The sequence below is a fragment of the Gopherus evgoodei genome, chromosome 22, assembly GCF_007399415.2.
Source record: "Gopherus evgoodei ecotype Sinaloan lineage chromosome 22, rGopEvg1_v1.p, whole genome shotgun sequence".
In the NCBI taxonomy this organism is placed as follows: Eukaryota; Metazoa; Chordata; order Testudines; family Testudinidae; genus Gopherus; species Gopherus evgoodei.
In genome coordinates, this window is record NC_044343.1 from 6,684,628 (window position 1) to 6,708,687 (window position 24,060).

A 24,060-nucleotide genomic window follows, 5' to 3' on the forward strand; every position below is an offset into this window, starting at 1 on the left:
TGGTGGCAGGATATGGTGGCTGCTCTGTTTTTACTTTCTCCGTCTCATCCATCTCCTTCAAAGAGCACCCCGCAGCCGTCCGCCATCCCGCCCCGTCCAGGCAGCACACGAACGAATCTAACACAACGCGGCTCACACGAGAACTCGTTTATTGCACGACCGTTACTTGTGCATTGTCAGTTACCTGAGTTATAAACACCAGGCCCAGCACTGGTCTGAGGGCTAGACCCTTCTGCGGCCCAGTTCACTGCTATTGTTACGCACCCAGACTAGAAGCACTATGTGAATTCCCTGAATCCTCGTGCCCTGGTGAAAGCCACTGAACTGTCCTTGGCCACAGCATGGGTCCTGTGCTGCTAATTACTGCCACCTTGTGGTGGACAAGCTGCCTCCCCCCATTCAAATTAGCTTTGCACAGATATTAATATAGCCCGATTTACAGAAGGGTGGAGCACCCACAAAATCCACTGGATTCCATAGCAGCTGTGGGGGGCTGGTGCTGCTGACAATCAGGCCATTGGGCCCTGATCCCATTGACTCCATGTGAGTTTGGGTAAGGATCTTAGAGCGCAGCTGGGAAGGGTGTGCTCCCTGAACCCTGGACCCGGCCGGTAGGATGTGGTCACACGTTGGGCGCATACTGGTTCTTTCACATTCCCTTTCATTACCAGCCAGCAGGGGACAGGAGCTGGGAGCATCATCTCTGCCTGTTGCTCTGGTCAACCAGGCAGGGGAGAAACCTCCAAGCAAATCCAGGCACCACCGAGGGGAGCACCCCACTCTCTCCTTGCTCAGTGATAGCAGGGGGAACCACCTGACTCACACACAGGGGGTGCTAGCCCAGAAGTCCCCATGTCTTATTTGCCAAGAGGGGAAGGGGGCCCCCTGAAGTAGCACCCACGGGAGGGGACACCAAGTCTAGCACCCACGTCTTATTGGCTAAGTAGGAAAAGGGGAGAAAAGGCTGAATGGAGCTGGCCTGGGGTTGGGGAAGGGGCCATCGTCCACCTTTTATGGTGAACATATATCCCTCCTGAAAGGTGTCCAAGCCCCCTGCTCGCCAATCCCAGGCCCTGAGCCCTTGGAAACGTGGTGGGGGGGACTCAAGGCTTTATCCCACTGGGAAGGTCTGCCTCCTACGGGGGAGGGAGGATTGTCTTTGAGGTGGGGGTGACACAGCTGGGAGGATGGTTTCTATCCTGCATCGGAGAAGTGGGGAGTCTTTATCCCTAGCCCTGGGACATCATGGGCTGGGGCAGAGGGGAGACTCCAGCCCATATGAATGGATGGCTGAGGCCACAGAGGCTAGAGTCAATGCGGCAAGGGGCAGGGGTATTAGAAGCTGAGGCAGCGTCAATCAGATGACAGTGTAAGGTCTTTGGAGTATAGACAGGGAGCAGAATGGGTAAAGAGTTATGGTTGATGGGGACAGAGTAGGGGTCAGAGTCAAGGTTGATGGGAAGGGAGGAGCAGTCAGATGTTTATAAGAATGGAAGGGGGTCAGAGTTAAGGTTGATAGACAGAGGAGGGATAAGAGCTAAGGTTGATGGGGACAAAGGAGGGATCAGAGCTAAAGCTGATGCGGACAGAGGAGGGGTCAGAGCTAAGGTTGATGGGGACAGAGGAGGGGTCAGAGCTAAGGTTGCTACTGGATCCTTAGCCAAGAATTTCCTGACATTTCTTGTTCCAGGTCCAAATGCTGGTCGCACAGAAGCCAATGGCTGACCTTGACCTCAGCAGGAGGTGAGGGCCTTGTGCCTGTATTTGCAGAGCAAAGCAAATGGTGGCTCTGCGTCCCTCAGACGCTGGTGTAGTTATAGAAGCTCTGTATAACGACATCCCTCTGGTCGGGGAACCAATCCCGCAGGCAGCACAGCAGCTCCAGCCACCAGGGGTAGAACACCTCCCGTGCCCTGGTGGCTCCGCCTTTGATGATGGTCAGCGCGGCTTCAGCAACGGGATAGGCGCTCATGTACACCTTGTCCCTGGAAGGGGACAATGACCAGGTCATACAACCCCCCCTGGTCACCGTGCTGTGCAAACGGATATCTCAGGAGTGAAAGATGCAAACCAGTACCACAGGGGTGTACACACTAACATGCATGCACCAATGCACCGAGATGCACATATCCAGACGCACATGCCTGCACACCCTTCCGCACTCATCCATGAATGCACCAATGCATACACAGATGTGTGCACGCTACACTCACACATGTACACACATGCGGGAATACACACCGATGCAAACATTCTCGCACCATACATTCTCTTGCACACGTGCAAACGCCCACATACACGCGCACATGTTCTTGTGCACACACGCACCTCGTCTTCTCCAAAGCCATTTCGGTGTCGATCAGCCCCAAGATGCAGAGTGTGATGCACACATCTTGCTTCTGCATGGCAAGCTCATGGCGCAGGGAGCTAAAGAATCCATCCAGAGCAAACTTGGTGGCGGAGTAAGAGGTTGTGAAGGGAGTTGAGATTTTCCCTAGAAAGGAAAACACGAGCAGAGGAAACCAAATGAAACAGCTGGCAAAGCCTAACTGAGGGTGAGGGCACAGCTGGGAGAGAAGCCCCTAGAAGGAATACATATGAACAGAGGATTTGCTACATTGCATCAGACCATTGCTCCAGCTAGACAAGTTTCCTCATCTCCAGCAATGGATGCATCAGAAAACGGAAACATCCAATCCCATAGTGCACCAGGACAATCGTCATGCATGTGGGAGAAAAAGATTCCTTGCTGTTCAGGCTGCCCCCCCTGGCCTGTAGCAATCAGTTCACACTCTTGGCCAAAATATCTAGTGTGGTGGTTTGCATACACTCCCATACACTCAGCCACAGGAGCGGGTACATGCCTCAGAAAGTTCTCTGAAGGTGAGGCGGCCTATAGGAATATGAAATGATGTAATCCAGAGACCCATTCACACTGCAGTTCTGAAGACGGCAGCAGGCGGGGCTTAGAAACGCATTCAGGATCAAACTCAGACATTGCATGCGGGAGACTGCAGTCTTTATCAGCCATAGTTCTGTGCAGATTTCAAGCACTGACCTGTGAGGGAAGAAACCACAATCAGAGATCCTTTACTCTCAGCCAGGATGGGAAGAGCTGCAGATGCCAAAGCCACGTAACTCAGGAAATTCACCTGGAATGAAAGGAGATGAGATGTGAAAGGAATGGGAACGTGGCAGCCGAGGCCAAAACTAAACATCTGTTCTGTGGGAGAGCTGGGGATGGGGTCACCTACTCATTACAGAGATCATGAAATGAAAGGGGTGGGGTGCTTGATTTGCTATATAAAGCATCCAGAGAAAGGTTGCGCCTATCTGGGGGTCTGGACTGATAGGATAATGGGAACACTACATTTTTGGGCGCTTTAAGATTTCAGATTAATGAGGAGGAATCAGAGTTAAGGTTATTGCTGCACATATACCCAAGGATTCCTTGAGTCTCTACATGTAACAAGGAGCAGCTAGCTGTTCTCTGGTTTTCAGCCTGCTAGACAGTGGCATTCCCCACCCTGCTCCTAACACCCTGGCTTTGGTCCAAAATTCCTGGGTTTACCTTTATTGTGAACTTAATTAACAAAGAATAACCTTCAGCCTAAGATTTCTCCTGAGCTTAACTATTTTTTTCCCTCCAGGATCTCTCTACCCCTGACCCCTACTACTTCTTCTGAAAAGAGGCTCAAGCCCTTTCATATCCTGGAATGGAGCTAGTAGGACTCAACTGATCTGGCCTCCCAGATGAGTCAGTAAAACAGCTCAGCATCTCTAGGGTCCTAAAACCTGACATCCCTTGCCTGACCTATTGGTTAGGTATTATTTTGATTTCCCAATTTAACATCCCATGGTTTGGCAGTGTTTGCTTGCCTTTAGATCCGTCACAGTATTACAATTAATTTCAGAGTGAGGGCCCTGGCGTACGTGAGAGAGACACTCAGACTTAGGGAAGACCTTTTGAATTTGCAATAGTTTTATTAGTACAATCAGCACTATCACAAACTCTATATCTACTTTGCTATGTTGTAGATAAAACGAGCAGCCAGAACTTGCATACTCATACCATCCTTTGCGGGGAGCCCTGTAGCAGGTAAGATGACCCACGAATGATCCTTGGCCTGGCACGTTCCAGGAAATCTCCCTGGAGTGCATGGGCCAAGTGCCACCTTTTAATCAGAGGTTACACTAATGCCTGCCATGCCTAATGCACATTCAGTAAGTGTCTGAGCCCCTTTTCCTTATCTGTATTTCCTCACCCTACTAATGTTGGGGTGCCCTTCTCCTACAAGGCCACTTAATTCAAGCTTATTAGCATATAAATCAGTCCGTTACCATGGCATAGGCCCATATAGCTATAGAACAATAGCTGGCTGTACACTGGAGTGATTCAACAGAAAACCCTGCATCTGTACGCAGGGTCCTAGGAGCCACTGACTGCCATGTTACACATCCTCACTAGCCACTACACGGATTGGCGCCCGAGAAATCAGACAGACTGAGAGACAGACCAGATTAGATAGATAGATGGCAATGACCTAACCAGATCAGCTACCTGCATCCACCTCCCTCACAACTCTGCAGGCTTCTCAATCAGCAGCAAAGCATTACAGACCTTTTCCTTTCACCCCTGTTTAGAGTCAAGGGGCCCCACTTCAGTTGCCCCCAGTCTGCATTTGCCCTGCGTCTCTCAAAGCGAGGCTGATCCCAGGCTGCAGAAACCCACCTGCATGAGCCAGCGGGTGTGTTCCACATCTCCGTCCCACATCCGGAAAGGGGTCCCGCCAATGTGGTTCAGCACTAGGTGATCCAGTCCCCCTGCAAGCAGCAGAGCAGGATGGGGGTCGGGGTCAGGGTCAGGTTCGGGATCATCCTTGGGTCAAGAGATGCAACATAAAGGGGAAAGCAAACCAGCCAGTTCTTTCCTTTGGGCTGCCGGAAAGAGGTCCACAAACTGGAGCCCAGGATGTGCCCAGTCAAGGCAACTCCTCGGGATCCCCCAGGCAGCACCTAGAGAGAGGGCCATGGGTGTCTCTTTCCAGTGCTCCTTGGCTCCAGGTGAAGCATTGCATGGTGGGAAGTGTAGTCCCTGCAAGCTGCATCGCCATTTCAAAAAGGAGGGCAGGTGCAGACATTGTTGAGTATCCCCTGGGACACAAGCTGTGTCTTGGGAGCTAGGCAGCTGGAGTTGGCTAGACCCAGTTTGCATCCCGCTACCAATCAAAGGCACTGGTGAGACTGCAACCACTATCAGGCTGGAACAGACACACGAGCCACCCAGGACCGGCGCGAGGGGTTTTAGCGCCCTAGGCGCACGGCAGTTTCACCGCCCCGCGCCCTGGTCCCGCGGCTCTGGTGGAGCTGCCACAGTGGTGCCTGCGGGAGGTTCACCGGAGCCACGGGAGCAGCTGACCGTCGGCAGGCACAACTGCGGCAGCTCCACCGGAGCCGCCTGCCACCCCCTCCGGCAAAATGCTGCCCCCCAATAATCCTGGTGCCCTAGGCGATTGCCTAGGCTGCCTAAATGGAAGCGCCGGCCCTGCAGGCACCCTCCTCACACAGCCATCCATCACTGGCTGAGGTGGGGACACCGAGGCATTCAGCCACAACAGTGATGGGGGCTCCATGAAGACATGTCAGGCCAAAGGAGAACGAACCCAGGTCACCCTTGGAGCCAGGAGCGGCACCCAGGAGTCCTGACTCCCACTCGCCTGGCTCCAACCAAGGCAACACGGCGTAAACGGATCAACAGGAGAGCCAGCACAGGACAGGAAAAGCCACACACCGCCCCTGGCCCCCATGCTTGTAGTAAATGAAAGTAAACCCTTCAAGGAAGTCACACAGCAAGAGAAGCCCCGTTTGGCAGCTTGTGACCTGGGAATCTTGAATTTCCTGCTGCGTTACCCGGATCAAGGCAGGATGTGCAGAGGGAGCTGGATGAACAGAGACCTCCTCAGGACTGCAGCTCCCAGTTCAGATTGCCCTTAATTGGGTTACCAGTGCTGGGTGTGACGCAGCCTGAGAGCAACTGGGCCAGGCATGATCCAGAGAAAGATAGAATCACATGAGTACCCATCTAAGGTACTTTCTAATGTATTTACCTTCATAACACCCTGCGAAACAGGGCAGGGTATTATGAGGAACTGAGCCACAGAGAGATGAAGTGAGTTGCCCAAGGTGACCTCGGAAAGCTGTGGCAGAGCAGGGAATTGAAGCCAAAGTCCTAGGCTAATACCCTAATCACTGGGCCATCCTTCATTTCCAGCCTTGGCATCGCTGGAGGACAAAGACCTCTGCTGAAGTCTGCTCCTGCCTTCTGCAGCCTGGCTTCCCTCTTGGCCTGGGGAAAGTCTGCTTGCATTGTCCCACTCATTGGATTCCACCTCAATCCAGAGGGACCCACTCCCAAAGGTTCAACCTCCACAGCCCAATGAGTCCTTGGCCCCCTTGCAGAGGCTACCAATGAGAAGGCGCACCTGAGACTAGCTGGAATGGTGCTGTCTGCGATGTGGACGTGTGTCCATTAAGAACTGGACTGAGAACTCATTACAAGCACAACTTACATGAGAACAACAGTCTGCAGCTAGGCCAAACCTGTCTGAGCTAATCTCGCTGGTATTTATATGGTACCAGCCACCATAGTAACTAGGTATGAATTTGAAGCAGTGAACTGAACCGCGCCATGCCTCCATTTCCCCATGTCAAATGAGAACAATACTACCTTCCCTCCACCCCTTCCTCAGAGAAGCATCGTGAGGGTTAATCAGCTAACGCCTCTGAAAGACAGAGGGCTTGACTTTTGTTTGAGGCAAGGCCCCTTAACACTGCTCTGGCAGAGTGCAATGAGTATGAATGTACACCCACTCCGAGGGCGCTTTAGGTTAGCAGAGCGGTGTAATGGAGCCTTGGTGTGAATGAGAATCAGATCCAGGAATTCGGTATTATTAGGGAACCTTTCCCACCGGGCCATTCAGAACAAGACAGCTGCAACCATATTCTCCTCCAGCCCCTGGGGACCTGGAATTGTTAAAGTCTCAGCCTGACTTTCACACGGACACCTATTCTCCCCCAGCATCAGTCACCTTTCTTCAGACTGCCCAATACGCACCCAGTTTTTGCAAAGCAAAATGCACCACCTCTTCCGGGGCTTGAGGGGAAGACATATCGGCCTGGATGTAAAAGACTTTCTTTGCTCCCAGCTGCAGGCATTTCTCCATCACCTAGAGGAACAACAACAACAGACAGATTTGAGTCTACCTTTTTTTTGGTGGGGAGAGACGAGGGGCTGTTACTTCATTCATCTCACTGTTTTCATGCCATGGTCAAGAAGAGCCAACTATGAACAAAGTCACACACTTCACACCCACATTTACTTCCATCCAAGCCAAAAGGGAGTGATTCTCACTTACATTAAAGGATTTGTCTACATGAAGAAATTAACCAAGGAATAATTATAACACACTAAATTAACACCCTACATTAACCCAGAATAAGAGTGCCCACATGAAAAACTGTTGCAGAATAGTGTCAAGTATCAGAGTAGCAGCTGTGTTAGTCTGGATCTTTAAAAAGCAGCAAAGAGTCCTGTGGCACCTTACAGACTAACAGATGTATTGGAGCGTGAGCTTTCATGGGTGAACACAGGTCTGTTGCAACTTACGCGCATGTAACATGCGCAATTTCAACTTTACGCGTGCGGGGGAGTGGCCTCAAGCTGGGGAGCGTGGCCTCAAGATTTAAAGGTCCCAGGGCCTTTAAATCACCCAGGGGGCTACCAGCTGCAGAGGTGGCTGGTAGCCCCTGTGGCAAACTAAAAGGCCCGAGGCTCCAGGCACTGTGGAGCCTCAGCTGGCTGCCAAAGCTGCGGGTGGGATTTAAAGGGCTCCTCCGGGCTCCCCACGGTGGCAGGAAGCCCAGCGGAGCCCTTTAAATCCCGCCCGCAGCTCCAGCAGCCTGGAGGAGCACTTTAAATGCTGCCCTGGCCCGGTCACCAGAGCTGTGGGAGGGATTTAAAGGGCTTGGGGATATAATTTTGACTATACGCGGTTTTCACTTTACGCAATAACCGCGGAACGGAATCCCCGCGTAAGATAAGTCTTGCCCGTACCCACTTCATCAGACGCATGCTCACCCACGAAAGCTCATGTTCCAATACATGTGTTAGTCTATAAGGTACCACAGGACTCTTTGTCGCTTATTCCAGAATAGCTAGGGTGCTTTAAAATTCATGACCTACCTTAATCTGAGAAAGAGAAACAGTAGAACTAAAATTCATTTGCAAATTTAACACCATTAATTTGGGCTTGAATAGGGACTGGGAATGGCTGGCTCCTTCCAGAAGCAACTTTGCCTCTCCTGGAATTGGCATCTCCCCATCTATTATTGGGAGTGGACCACATCCACTCATTGAATTGGCCCTGTCTACACTGGTTCTCCACTTGTGAGGTAACTCCCTTCTCTTCATGTGTCAGTATAAAATGCCTGCAGCTGTAACTTTCACTCCATGCATCTGAAGAAGTGAGGTTTTTTACCCATGAAAGCTTATGCCCAAATAAATCTGTTAGTCTTTAAGTGCCACCAGACTCCTTGTTGGTTTTGTGGATACAGACTAACACAGCTATCCCAATACTTAATCTGAAATAATTCTCAAATGCAGACAAGCCTAAGGCCCTGGCAGGGGTAGGCAACCTATGGCACGCATGCCAAAGGCAGCATGCAAGCTGATTTTCCGTGGCACTCACACTGCCCAGGTCCTGGCCACCGATCCAGGGGGCTCTGCATTTTAATTTAATTTTAAATGAAGCTTCTTAAACATTTTAAAAACCATATTTACTTTACAGACAACAATAGTTTAGTTATATATTATAGACTTATAGAAAGAAACCTTCTAAAAATGTTAACATGTATTACTGTCACACAAAACCTTAAATCACAGTGAATAAATGAAGACTCGGCACATCACTTCTGAAAGGTTGCCGACCCCCGGGCTACGGCTTTGCAAAGAGGCCTGGGCTACTCATACTACAAGGTCCCTTTGCACTGCCAGAGCTGTGTAATATGCCCAAATGTGAATAAAGATCAAACGAGACACTGCAATAGGCTTAGGAGAGCCCAGTTCCAGTGCAAAGTTCTTACATTTACCTTCCCATCAGCTCAGAACCTTATATTGGGCCTGTTCTCACATGATTTCTGTACTCCAGAGATGGATGAGTTTGTATTTCCAACTTATTTTAGCTGGTTGGAAAATGATTTTTTTTAATCTCCTCAAAGAAAATGTTGAGTTTTCAGTCAAATATTTTGCTTGAGAATGGAAATATTTCAACTCTGAAATGCTGCTCCAGTGCTTCATGGGAGTTGTAGTCCACAGTCACACTCTTCCATGTCTCCTTTATAGGGTGGGTTCCCTCTTGGACTACATCTCCGATGATGCACCACAGCATCCCCTCTTGGTGAGGGGAGGTGGTGCATCATGGCAGTCATATGGTGGCACTGCATCATGGGATATGAAGTCCGGCTAGAGATTCTGGCCCATAGACAAGAATGGAAGCACAAGGCACCCAAACTACAGCTCCCAAAAAGCACTGCAGCGGCATTTCAGAATTGAACAATTTTGATTTGGGAGTGTTTTACAGCAAAGACAAAAATCGACATTTTTCTACAGAAAGCAGACACTTTTCATGCAAAAATTAATTTAGTCAACCCCCCCATTTTCTGTCAAAAGATAGTTTTGGTGGAACATTTCTGACCAACTCTACACCCTATTTTTTTTAATGGCCACATCTTCACCCCTTCTGCCTTCTACTGTGTGAAGAGGCTCTTACTTTCTGCAGCAGGGTTCCCCTCCTGGCAGTCAGAACTATTTCAGCACCAAACCTGGAGTAATGATATGCCATCTGCTCTCCGATCCCAGTGCTGGCTCCGGTCAGGAGAACTCGGGCACCAGAGATGCTGTCTGAAGGGGTGGGGAGGAGGAGAGAGCACAAGAAGAAAGCGTTAGTGAAAGAAGAATGAGAGGAATTACAATTACTGATGCAGGGAGCACTCAGGATTGGAAACTATCCCACTGCATAGGAAAGATGGGAAGTATGGCAAGACACCCTTCCAGATATCAACCATACCACACAGACACTTTTCAATAATCTTCTCCCGCACTACTGCCATAGCTCGTGACATTAATCGAGAGATCATCACCACACCGTGTAATAGCTCCTTTGTGCTTAAAAGTAGGCACCACAAAGCTTTTATGCCGCTTCTCTGGCATTTTTTCTTTCTTAAGAATATCATGGAACAAACTTGTAAAATACTTGATGCCTTTGCTTCTCACGGATTTCACCGCATCCAGTGATAGCATCTGGCCCAAATGAAGTTTCTCCTTTTTCATTTTCCTAAGCGCCTCTTCAACTTCTTCATTTATGCCTTCTAGTCCTGTCGTGAGTGCAGGGAACTGGACTAGAAGACCTCTGGAGGGCCCTTCCAGTCCTACAATTCTATGAGTCTATGTAATGTATCACATCCAAGTTCGGCTTACATGTCCTTAATTCCTCATTCATCACTCTTGCAAAATAACCACTCCAAACTTTGTTGATTGATTCCCCATTCATTAGCAATATGCCATATTAATCTCTAATGTAAGCAAACTTTTTCACATCCTTTGTCATCTTCTCTCTTGCCTTAGTGAGCCTAAAGATGGTCTTCCCTCCCTCATGTCCTCCTAGTCAGTTATATAGCTCGTCATAGACCATACTTTCAACGCTGCAACACTTCTTTTAGCCTCCTTTTTCGCCTCAAAAGATGCCATCTTATCACCGCTCACGCTACTGGCCTGCCCTTATTTTTCCCTATCAATGAATTCTTGAACTTGAGGACTGCACCATCAAGTTTCTCTTCTTATCCTATCTGCCACTGGTTTCGTCACTCCTAGGACTTCATGTGCCATTTCCAACAGAGACGACTTTAGTTTGAACCGGGCGTCCTCCACACATCCCTGTGTCAGTAAGTCTACGCCTTTCTCCTTGTTTGAAGGATTTTTCACCACCATCTTTAAGTTTCCAACGCTTAGTCCTTTTCACAACCCAGGCGTTCAGGTATTTTCGAAGCCTCCGCATTCTGATGTCTATAAGGGGACGTCTGTGCTGTCTCACAATGCACTTGCTGGGTATTACCTTCCAAATGATTATTCGTGATCTCTTGCTTCTTCTCATTAACAGGAAATTCATTTGGGACTTGTATCCTCCGCTGGCATAAGTTACAAGGTGGCTTTCCCTCTTCTGGGAGTGTGTGTTTACGATCACCAAGCCCAGTGCAAGACAAGTCTGTAGGATCGTGCTCTCTTGGAGTTCCTGGTTCCAGTTTTTTGCTCTTCAAGGAGTTTTATATCCAGTCTTTCCAGTTCCAACATGCGCATTTAGATCTGCTCTGATCATTATCTTCTCATTGGATGGTACATTTCCAATAAAGGACAACAACTCATCGAACAACTCCTCGTTTACTCTTTGATCCTCTCCTAACTTTAGTAAATACTCCCATATTATATGGCGCGTTACCTCTTCCCAGAACAGTCTGACATTTATCGGTCCATCTGACCTTCTGGTAACTTCTATCACATGTTTCTGCATGGTTTCATCCAGAACGACTCCAATACCATTTTAGTATGTTGAACTCTCTGAGGATTTCGTAACCTTCCGCCAGTGTCTTGGCTTTGCAACCCTTCCAGTTGGTCTCTTGTACACGTCGTATTTATTCTTCTCCCCTTTAAGGCCAGATATCGCTCCAAACTTCACCCAGTTAGTGTTCCTACTTTCCACTGTGCAGAACTCAGCTTACTCACGTGCTCCTTGCCCTGTTACAACACGCAAGGAAGGCTGTTGTGTGCTGCTTGCAGGGAACGCCATAGCCCTCTGGGGTACACTTCACATGGATATCAGTTAATATGAGCATCTCTTTACAGGCTTTACACCATGGCTGTCCATGCCTGATGCCTTGGGTTTGAAATCAGAGTTTCCCTTTTCTTGGGTGAGCTGCCTAACATGGCTGAAGAGTCCCATCTGCCCCAGTAAGACATATTAAAGCGGTCTTTATTCACCTGGACATCCTCATCATAGGGCCTAAATAGCATTTTATAGAGAAAGCTGTGCCACTAGCTATGCACCCCCCCACTCCACTGCAGAGATGTCACCAGTTGGTCTGTGACCAGTTCCTGAGCATCTGCAGCTGTCCTGAATATCTGCAGTACATTCCCCTATCTGTTCCCCTACCCGGGGATGCACCTGATGGGAGATGGTCACTCCTGCTGGCAACCAGCAGTACCTCCTTCCTTATTATCTGTACGACAGCACGTGAGATTGGAGTTATTCTGTGCTAGGCACTGTACGTACACGTATTGAAGACAGTCCCTGCCCCAAAGAGCTCACAGTCTAAATAAACAGCAAGCACTGTTATTACCTATTTTTAAGGCCCTTTGTTTTCAGTTTGTATTTAATTTATTTTCTCAGGAATTGATCTGTGTTTATTTCTACAACAACAAAAATGGGTGAAAATTGGTGGAAAAAACTATTAATAATTTTTTCTGGGTAAATATCAGGGTTGATTGTGGTGGACGGAAACACAGAGGAAAAAGTAGTCAGTAGATTAATGCTTTGATGAATGGAATTCATTGTGGTTTGCACAGAACTAAAACAGAACTCAAAACACATCTCTGAATTTACGAAAACAGTATATCTCTAATCCCCAAATAAAACTGTATATTTGAATAAAGAGTTTACTGTTGCAGAAGTAGAACTATTAGCCTATAAATATTCACATTTAAATTTGGGATACACCATTTGCAGCACATACACTCAACTTCATCCTTTTCCCGTTTTTGTTATTTTTAAACTTTTGAATACCTCCTTGTGTTCTGAAACGTATTCTGTTACAGATTTTCATTTTCTTCCCATTTCAGTGTGTCAAATCTTCAAACCGCTATCTGCTAACAGCTTGAAATGTGTATATGGCAGGCGTGACATTCATCAGTATCTTCAGATGTGCACAGACTTCAGAGCTTGCGTGCAGGCCTCTCTGTTTATTGCGTGCATCTTCTAGACTAATATATAGTCTTATTTCAACAGGCAGCTTTGCATATACACACAGACTAATGTATTATCACAATACATAGATTTCATGCAATGTATTGTATTTCCCTAATAAAACCAGTTATTTTTATATATTTGAATGATACAAAAGGGTGAAAATCGGAAAAACAGGAATAATACTTTTTGTAAAACCCAGGATTTTTTCAGTAAAAATGAGTTTAAACTGAAAACGAAGGGGCTTGCCCAGTTTACAGATGGAGAAATAAAGCACTGAGGGAGATTATGATCTAAAGAGACAAAAAATGGGAAGGGGGAGAACACAGCAAAACAAGGAAAGTGACATACCCAAGGTCACACAGCTGGTCAGAGGAGGGAACAGACCCCAGGTCTCCTGAGTTACAGTCCAGTACTCTACCCACTAGACCACACTGCCTGTCCTCTACCTAGCCTATAGCAATGGCCCCTAATAAATACAGCTAAGATGACTCTTTCTTGATCCCAGCTTCTTTCACAGACATAAGAATGGCCATACTGGGTCAGACCAAAGGTCCATTTAGCCCAGTATCCTGTCTTCTGACAGTGGCCAATGCCAGGTGCCCCAGAGGGAATGAACAGAACAGGTAATCAAGTGATCCATCCCCTGTCGCCCATTTCCACCTCTTCTTTGCAGATGGAAACAAGGAGAGGCAGACCCTGTGGTCAGCCAGCTCTAGACCACAGGCAAGCATTCCACAGACCAGTTTGGGAACACTCCCCGTCCCCCATTTACCTTCGATAGGTGCTGGGATTAGGGGTGCTGTGGGAGGTGATTTCCATCACAGACAAGCTTGACAGTCTGGTTCAATGGCTCTCAGCACATCCCCCCCCCCCCCCCCGCCCAAGCACACCTGGAAGCCTCTTTCCAAGCTCTGGCTGTTTCCTCTCTCCGCCTACCTGGGTTAAAGGTGTCTCTCCAGAAGAAAGCCAGGAGCCCAACTATAATCCCAGCAGCACAAAGCGCTTTCCCAGATGGGATCATCCTCCCCAAAGCCTTGGGGGAATGAACAAAGAGAGCCTGAAGGGTGAGTGCAGTGTCCCAAGTGCCGTCAACCTCTGCCCCATGCGCAGCGAGCCGGCCTGTATGAACAGCATAATGGCAAGTGTGTGAACTGGCAAGGGAAGTCCCCACTGGCAGCTAATAATAGGTTGAGGAGGCCCAGTGGCGAAATAGCTGCAGTTGATGGTAGCGGAGAAGGGCGGTGAGGCCCAGCCAATCAAAGGAGCAGCTTCCGCCAGCAGAACAGATTCATCCCCCCATACAGAGATCAGATTCAGTACCTCCCGCATGGTCCATGGTTGATTCTGGGACTGCATGGTGTTGGGATTTTGTGGTTCCCAATGAGTCAGATGCTGGGCAGAATCAAGGGATTTTGATTCGGTTCAACAAGGCTTTATTCGACTCTGGTACAAAAAATCAGGCCAAGTACCTCCAGCAAGCAGCCGCGCCCCTTGCTATTTTATAGCACATGGCACTTACATAACAAGTTACACAAACAGGAACCTCTAACCAATCAGAGTTAACCTTTCCATAGATGGATTGGTTTGTCACATGGTCATAGTTCTCCATTCCACATGCTGAGCTCACACCTTCTCTAGAACGTTCCTAGGGTGGTGAGCCCCAGCCTGCTTCCCTATGTGTAAGCACCCTGCAAACCACATTTTATCCAAAATGAACACAAGCATCCCCTTCAGTGGTCACCCGCGCTGATCAGCGCTGCACACTGGGCAAACAGGAAACGAAATTCAAAAGTTCGCGGGGCTTTTCCCGTCTACCTGGCCGGTGCATCCGAGTTCAGATTGCTCTCCAGAGCGGTCACAACGGTGCACTGTGGGATAGTGCCCGGAGGCCAATACCATCGAATTGCGGCCACACTAACCCTAATTCGAAATGGCAATACCGATTTCAGCGCTACTCCCCTCGTCAGGGAGGAGTACAGATATCAATAGTAAGAGCCCTTTATATCGAAGTAAAAGGGTTTTGTTGTGTGGACGAGTGCAGGGTTAATTCGGTTTAACGCTGCTAAATTTGAGATAAACTCGTAGCATAGACCAGGCCTAACAGGAAAGGAGGCAGAGGTGTGGCACAATGATTGCTCCCAGAACTTGCCCTGCACTCCCCCAGTAGAACCATTTGATTGGGCGGGTCCCTGACCTCCAGGCTCCAGATTCAGTGCCAAAGCCCCAGCTAATGTAAATCAGCCCTGAAAATCAAAGGAGCAGAGCTGATTTACAGCAGCTGAGTGTCTGACTCAGAGTGTGCAACTTTCCTCCCTGCCCTAAACTCCAGGGCAAGGGCAGCTGGAGGGGGGTGGCCCAGTAATAGCAGCTGAAGGCATGGGGGAGGGGGAAGTCTGTGATGGGTCCTGGTGAAAGTCAAGGTGAAAGAGGGAAGTGTTCCGAGTGCCCAGTTATTGCCACCTTGGAGTTCTCAGTCAGCCTCATAGACATTCCAGTAGCATTTCAGCTTGTCCCAAGTGTGATCAGGAGACAGACTCACCTGTTCAGATGCTACCTTTCGTAACGGGCCGGAATTTGTAATCTGCTCTGCTGTTACATGGCAATCCCTCCTAGAAGGTTGTCCTCAAAGGAGCTGACTTTGCTCTGGAACATGGTGTTTGATGCAGTTGCACTGGAATTTGAGGACTAAAGACAAAGAAATCTTTGACAAATCAGATGCATGCTACAAATTGGCCAAGCTAATGATAGTGCCTTGCGTATGCAAACAAACAAACTGTTTATATCAATCTTGTCCTTCCACACCACAACTCCTGACAATTTGTTTGCCAATCTGTTACTCAGGGTTTCAGAACACAAAGCAGTCATTATTTAACTGGCTTTTTCCCAGGAATAAATCAACGGGGACACCATTTTTCTGTCTGATACATGATTGATACAAACCAGAATGCTTTCACGGTACTTAAAATGACCTTTTATTAAGCCTTAAGCGCACGCACACACACACACAAACTTTTATTACAGCAATGGGTTTAGAGCATTCCAAGACATAATTTCCAAAGTCTGACATGGTTTAGAAGTGGTGACAGCAGGTCGTCGATGGCCAGTTGCCTTCCCGCTAAGGAGTAGCTTCTTGCCCAAGAAAAAGCTCCCTCGGCCTCCTCTGTGGTATTTACTTTTACTTAATTTTTTATAGCTATCTTAAACAAAGCACGCCACTTTTAGAGTAACCCCTATTGAGTGAGTAATTGTTTTAAATTTTAGCAAATGAATTATCAAAGCATTTCTAGTTATAACAAAACAATAAAATGTATATGTTAGGGGCAGTTAAACCCAAGGTCGCCTGTCTAAACATTCCTTCTATTCTGATTAGCAAAACTCAAACTACAAATCATGCAGCTGTTTATCCCTGCCTTTTGAAATCCTTAAGATTATTTCTAGGTAGGTGGCATTTGGTTTGCAGCTAGCAGTGGCTGGACACATAAAAGAGCTGACTGCAATTACGTTAAATTTTGGGGTTACACAGGGCCTGATTCTGAGCTTGCATAATCCAGTGTAAATAGGAAGGATTTCCTCCAAAGTCACTGGAGTCGCACTCTGGCAAATGTGGAGACAGATCAGAATCAGGCCCATAGTAAAGTACTGTACATAGCAACTTCTAGCCATTAATGAATTTGTCCTCGCAGCCCCTTCTGAGAGATGGGGAGATATCATTATTGCCATTTTACAGATAGGAGAAACTGAGGCACAGCAAGACGATGGTCAGAGCTGGCAAGTGAACTCAGGAATTCTGACTCTCAGTCGTTAGCTACACAACCATCCTTTACCTTCCCAAATAGCAAAAAGGGTTGTTATCTATCCGCCCGTCCCTCCCTCCCTTGGTCTTTACAATGTGCTCATTACTCGACCTAAGCACATGGTCTCAGACACCATTCGATGGTCCAGGGACATCTACATCGAGCACATCACCAGCCACCGACAGTACCAGGAGGTGTGAGCCAGAGTGACATCGTTCTTTGCCTACGAGAAAGGGACCAAGAGACTTTCTCCGTTGGATCATATGAACTGGAACCGTAAACTCCCTGAACATTACATCTCACCAAAAGAGGGTCAATCCATCCTCCTCATCATAGCCACTCATTATACTCCACACCTGAACGTAGCCACTTTATGAGCCTCATACCCTCATATCTCAATGTCTGTACTTTGACCCATCAACCTTTTACCTCCAATCGGGGATATTGCAGATTATGTATTCCTTATGCCACCTGATCTTAAACCAAACTTTGCACTCTTGATAATCTGTATGTTATTTCCTGATAACCAGAAACTTCTATGCTTAAACTCTGTCCCGTTCACTTTTTCTTAACATCATCTTAATAAAATTTTTAAACTCGTCTTCCACTCTTGCCAATACATCACACTTCAGCCCAGAACTCAGAGGAGCTCCCCTAGAGAAAAGGGCTACAGTTTCCTTAGCTCTTTCAGTCACTGGCCTCTCTGACAAGATTGTTGATGGGCTTTGTCATGTAGACACTTATCCACAGAGAAATAGACAGACCTACCAAACTCATAACATGCAGGACACCACACAGCCATCAGACACTGTTAACTTGCTTTCACCGTGATTTGTCAGTGGTATAGAGGGGAAAGGCGTTATATTCTCATCATCACTCAATCTTTCCAAAACAGCTATCAATGAAACAGCACTTTCTCATGCCCTGAATCTGTCTGTCTGTCTTGAATGAACAGGGTTAAAAAAGAATCAAAAAGCCATTTCTACCCTTAATGGAACCTCCCAGCAAAGAATTGCAGAATCAGCACCAACTCCCAGCTTTAGCTATGAACGGAAAAATCTAACTTTCCCTTAGATTCTAAATTCCCGACACATACGTTATGCAACTTATTGCCATGAGCCCCAAAATATATCAAATCTAAAATGCAAAATAAATTAAACAACATTTTTTTCAGCACTATACATTGATTTCAGCTCCCTCCATCCCTAAAAATGTAACATTTAAAACTAATTCCAAACCCCGGTAAAAATATAGACATGTTATATTTATATGTCACTTTCCATCCCAAAGGATCTCAATATATTAGGCACACTTAACAGGATATAAAAACTTACAGTGATGGACAAGAAGTGGAGGGATTTTACTTCTTTACTCCTCCTTTAAGGATATGATCGGCAAAAGGAAAACTAAAGACCTAACCCAGCGCTGAAATACTAATATCATCCACTTAGCAAACTGGGAATCACTTGCCAGAAACACTCCTCCACTTCTGATCTTTCTCTCCTCTCTCTTTCGCTTACATAGTTTTGGCATCACTAGCCACACCCCTTAACACTTAAAGAGACAGTCAACACAAGATCATTTTTTTAAAGAGTGAACAATCGTTTCAGAGGCTACATCTATCCCTAAGACACGCTGCCAATGTCCAGGGCTTTGCAACCACACTTTCCTACATTTAAAAATTAGTTGGCCTTCCCGTTGGCGTGTGAAAGACCCAAATACATGACAGGGGAAAGGCTATATGCAAAGTGCTGTCAAATGCCCCAAAGTCAATCCACAGAAAAAAGGCAGTGACAAATCTTTTTTCTCCTGTATTCTCTTTCAGCCAGTCATCATAAGTGTTGTTGATAACAACCAAGGTAAAGAATTCACATAGAGAAGGGTGGTTTTAAAGTTGCCTGCATTACCTTAATTTTAAGGCTTGGTAGCTATAAATCTAAATCCTCACAAATGTAACAATAAATATCTATTGGCAGGGTTGCGCGCTCTGACAGCCTCATGGGATAAATGTCCCATTTCCAGCAAGGCTCCAGGAGAGTGGTGGTCAGAGAGTCTTACTCCAGCTAACTTTGCTTTCACAGAAACTGTGACCCAATCCTGCAATTGGATCTGTAGGGATGGACACCTTCATTCACAGAAAGGCCAGCTGAACGGGGCTGCACATTGAGACATCTCTGCTGCACACAAGGATTTAATTGCAGGATTAGGGCCATAGCATCTGTTCACGTTCCTATTGAAGTTAACGGGACTTTTGCCAATGACTTCAAGGGCAAACAGGATCAGGGCCTATACATAAGGCCCCATTTACTCTGTGACAAGCTGAACCTACCTACCACAAGGCCCCCACTCATTTCTGCAGCACTCCAGTGGGAATCCCCATGGGGGGTAAGAATCCAGGCTCACAGAAAGCCCTTTGCAGGATCGGGCACCTAAAAAGTAAACAAGAGAAAAGATTATATCCGACTCTACCGTATGTTTGTAAATAATACAACAAATACTGTAATAGCTGCAAAGATTTTTATTGCAGATTATTAGCTGGATTTCATTACTTGTCACAGGGCTGCATTTACCTGCAGGTAGCAGGGATGATGGGATGTGAGTGAGAGAGATACATTTTATAGCTCGGTGTCTTATTGTGAAATAATGGAGAGATGCAATATGATTACATGCAGCAGGACGATGTCAGTAACAGTCAAATGCATTTTTAACGCATGTAGCAGAATTGCGTGGCCAAGGGTGCAATGCGTTTTTAGTGCACGTAGAAAGATTGTGTGGCTAAGCGAAATGTAATTTGAGTGCATGTCGCAACACTGCATGGAATTTAATATTTATTTTATGTATCAGGTCTATTGGACTGACAGCAAGATGCATTTTCAGTGCCTGTCACAAGATTTTGCAGCACACGTGTGCTGGTGGGATGCATCTTAGGGCTTGGCTACACTGGAGAGTTGCAGCGCTGGTGGTGGCTGTACAGCGCTGCAACTCACTCACCGTCCACACTTGTAAGGCACATCCAGCGCTGTATCTCCCTGGCTACAGCGCTGGCTGTACTCCACCTCGGCCTGGGGAATAACGACTGCAGCGCTGGTGATGCAGCGCTGCTCCGCCAACGTGGCCACCAAAAGCGCTGTTATTGGCCTCCAGAGGTATTCGGAGGTATCCCAGAATGCCTGTTCAGCCACTCTGCTCATCAGTTCGAACTCTACTGCCCTGGCCTCAGGTGACCCGCCTTTTAAATGCCCCGGGAATTTTAAAAATCCTCTTCCTGTTTGCTCAGCCAGGTGTGGAGTGCAATCACTGAATCTTTCCAGGTGACCATGCCTCCACGCGCCAAACAAGCCCCAGCATGGAGCAAAGGCGAGTTGCTGGACCTCATCAGTGTTTGGGGGGAGGAAGCTGTGCAGTCCCAGTTGCGCTCCAGTCGTAGGAATTACAATACCTTCGGGCAGGTATCAAGGGCCATGATGGAAAGGGGCCATGACCGGGACGCGCTGTAGTGCAGGGTTAAAGTGAAGGAGCTGCGGAGTGCCTATTGCAAAGCCCACGAGGGAAACCGCTGCTCTGGTGCTGCCCCCACGACCTGCCGTTTTTACAAAGATTTGGATGCGATCCTTGGAGGTGACCCCACCACCAATCTGAGGACCACGATGGACACTTCAGAGCGGGGGGGCGGAGGAGGAGGGGGAAACCGAGAGTGAGGGTACTGGGGTAGGGGGAGACACCCCGGAGTCCCTGGAGGCATGCAGCAAGGAGCTCTTCTCAAGCCAGGAGGAAGGTAGCCAGTCGCAGCAGCTGGTACTTGGTGGAGGACAAACAGAGGAGTGGGTTCCCGGTTAGCGGCTTTTATAGGATGGAAATTTTTCGGGAGAGGAGGGAGGGTTCTGCATGCATGCATGCATGCCTAGATGTGGAATAGCGAGGGGTGGGGGGACCATTGCTGCACACAGGCAAGCTGCATAGGGGCCAGGCAGAATCCGTACTGCTGCAGAAGACCCTCTCGCTCTTCCCAGGTGACCCGCAGCAGCAAGATATCTTCCAGGATCAGCTCCTGTGGAAAATATTGGGAGAGTGTTCAGTGTAGGTGCCCCCTACAGCTGTTTGCTTTTCCCAACACACAGAAACCGTGAGGACAGTACAGCCCTGAAGCAATTAGTCCCCCTTCCTCACCATTTCAGGGCTCCTGTGGGTTATGTGCGCTCTCTTTGGTATGGGAAAATTATGCTATTGTGAAGAATGTTACTCCTTCACTGTGAGGGAATAACTGTCTGAGATATAAATAATGCTGCCTCTGTTAAGTGTTGCCTTTTTTGCCTTTCCACAAGCAACCTTGAGTTCTCGGCTGCCCGTGTTATCAACAGCTCAAAGACTCCAAAACCTCCGGAAGAAGCTGTGAAAAAGCAAAGACGACCCGCTGCAAGCAGTTATGGATCACTCTGCCAGAGAGAATCAAAAAAGTGCAGGACTGGAGGGAAAGGGAAAGCAGGATCTGCCAGAAAAACACAGCGGCCAGGAAGAAAAGCACAAAGCAGCTGATAAGCATCCTGGCACGCCAAGCAGACTCTATCCAGGCACTCGTAGCCATGCAGGCAGAGAATTACCGTGCTGCCGCCCCGACCCCCCATCCCAAAGCTCTTTCCCTTGTGCCCCCATGTCAGCTCCAACCCCCCTTCCCCAGCATCCAGGTTCTTACCTCCACCAGCTGCCTCCAACACCTGTACGTTCACCAACCAGCCCCGAGAACTACGACCCTTATCCTCTGCACTCAACCCCCATCACCATGCAGTATAGGCATCCTGAATTGCAGCAGTCATTGCACAGCACTCCAGACACAACATATTCAAACCTGTGACTGTACAGTTCCCCACCACACCCCCCTGCCCTTTCAGGTTCCCAAAATGTTGTGTGTCTGTCAATAAAGTTATTTTCTTTTCAATAAATGAATTCTTGGCTTTGAAAACAGTCTTTATTATTGCAGAAAGTCAAAGATACCTTAGCCCAGGAAAGAAACAAGCACTGCAAATCAGCTTAGGAAAAACAGATTCCTACTAACATTGTAACCACTGTACTTCACTCCTGTGCAAGGCACCAAACATTACTGTTGGTTTTCAGCCTCAAATTCTTCCCTCAAGGCATCCCTAATCCTTGAAGCCCTGTGCTGGGCCTCTCTAGTAGCCCCGCTCTCTGGCTGTGCAAATTCAGCCTCCAGGCATTGAACCTCAGAGGTCCATGCCTGACTGAATGTTTCACCCTTCCCTTCACAAATATTATGGAGGGTACAGCATGCGGATATAACCGTGGGGATGCTGCTTTCCCCCAAGTCTAGCTTCCCATACAGAGATCGCCAGCGCCCCTTTAAACGGCCAAAAGCACACTCCACAGTCATTCGACACCGGCTCAGCCTGTAGTTGAACCGGTCCTTACTCCTGTCAAGCTTCCCTGTATATGGTTTTATGAGCTGAGGCATTACGGGTAAGCGGGGTCTCCAAGGATCACAGTGGGCATTTCAACGTCCCCTACTGTGATCTTCTGGTCTGGGAAAAAAGTCCCTGCCTGCAGCTTCCTGAACAGGCCAGTGTTCCGAAAGATGTGTGCATCAGGCACCTTTCCAGGCCAGCCTGTGTTAATGTCAATGAAACGCCTACGGTGATCCACAAGTGCCTGCAGAACCATAGAGAAATACCCCTTCCGATTAACGTACTCGGATGCTAGGTAGGGTGGTGCCAGAATAGGAATATGTGTCCCATCTATCACCCCTCCACAGTTAGGGAAACCCATTTGTGCAAAGCCATCCACAATGTCCTGCACGTTTCCCAGAGTCACAGTTCTTCTTAGCAGGATGCGATTAATGGCCCTGCAAACTTGCATCAACACGATTCCAACGGTCGACTTTCCCACTCCAAACTGGTTCCCGACCAATCAGTAGCTGCCTGGAGTTGCCAGCTTCCAGATTGCAATAGCCACCCGCTTCTCCACCATCAGGGCAGCTCTCAATCTGTTCTTGCGCTGCAGGGTGGGGGCAAGCTCCTCACACAGTCCCATGAAAGTGGCTTTTCTCATCCGAAAGTTCTGCAGCCACTGCTCGTCATCCCAGACTTCCATGACGACGTGATCCCACCACTCAGTGCTTGTTTCCTGAGCCCAAAATCAGCGTTCCACAGTGCTGAGCATTTCCGTGAATGCCAGAAGCAATTTAGCGTCATACGCATCAGGCAACTCGCTATCATCATCAGACTCCTCATCACTTTGATCTTAAGGAACAGCTCAACTGCCAACCGTGATGTGCTGGCGAGACTCGTCAGCATACTCCTCAGCAGTTCGGGCTCCATTTCCCACAGAAATCGCGCTGCACAGAAACCGTTGAGAGAGTCAAGATGGCACCAAAGGTGGACGGAAAAACAGGGATTGCTGGGATGTGAAGCGATGCATCATGGGGCGTTGGGACAGGAAGCAGAATGACCCGTACCCTCCAATCCCCTTCCCACAACCCATGGAGCCAAAATGAGATGAGGGATAGCTGCCCATAATGCACCACGCCCAACACCGCTGCAAATGTGGCCACACTGCAGCGCTGGTAGCTGTCCATGTGGCCACACTGCAGCGCTTTCCCTACACAGCCCTACGAAGACAGCTGTAACTCCCAGCGCTGCACACCGGCAAGTGTAGCCAAACCCTTAGTGCAGACAGGGATTGTGGGACAGCAGCCGGAAGGGAGCAGGAATTGTGGCCAAGGGGCGAGGTGCATGTGTACAGAGCTGGCGGGAGCTGGTCTATCACTTTATTTCACTGGATAGGCGGAGTCCGAGGGCTGTTTATTGCAGGCACAGGCTGGCTGGGGCTGGAGGGCAGGGAGCAGGACAGCACCAGGAGCTGGGGGTGCACGGCCCCGGAGGGGCTGCAGCTCGTTGCAGGGATTGGGGCGGGGGCTGAGCAGAGCGGCGGGGCTCGTGGCGCTCGCTGCCCGCGGCAGGTGCTTTTCCATCCTGCACCCTCCCCGCTCCCACCCAGGCCCCCGGCCCGGCCCATTCCACGCCCCGACCTACCTGTCTGCAGATCAGCGACCTTAAGAGGCAGGGAAGGCTCACCGGGCGGGGAGGTCACGTGACTCGCTCCGCCCGCAGCTGAACCCGGCCCGGCCGCCATGACAGCTACCGAGGCGGAAGTGTTTGGTCACGTGGTTGCGCTGGGGGTGGGGG

General features: G+C 48.5%; 1 protein-coding gene across 10 annotated transcripts; it reads right to left on the reverse strand.

Moving 5' to 3' along the window:
- Positions 1 to 132: 132 nt before the first annotated feature.
- HSD11B1L (hydroxysteroid 11-beta dehydrogenase 1 like) lies at positions 133 to 24,022 on the reverse strand. Of its 10 annotated transcripts, none has more exons than XM_030540118.1 (9): positions 19,197 to 19,296; positions 15,628 to 15,758; positions 14,010 to 14,192; positions 9,828 to 9,958; positions 7,115 to 7,226; positions 4,733 to 4,824; positions 3,059 to 3,152; positions 2,329 to 2,494; positions 133 to 1,985 (listed from the first exon to the last, which is right to left on the reverse strand). In XM_030540118.1, the coding sequence occupies exons 3-9, from the start codon at positions 14,092 to 14,094 to the stop codon at positions 1,799 to 1,801; spliced, it is 867 nt and encodes a 288-aa protein (XP_030395978.1). In that variant the 5' UTR covers positions 14,095 to 14,192; positions 15,628 to 15,758; positions 19,197 to 19,296; the 3' UTR covers positions 133 to 1,798. The 10 variants fall into 10 exon arrangements, with proteins under 10 accessions (XP_030395978.1, XP_030395974.1, XP_030395979.1 ...); XM_030540114.1 differs by having other exon boundaries at positions 15,613 to 15,758; XM_030540119.1 differs by having other exon boundaries at positions 15,613 to 17,090.
- Between the last annotated feature and the right edge of the window lie 38 nt (positions 24,023 to 24,060).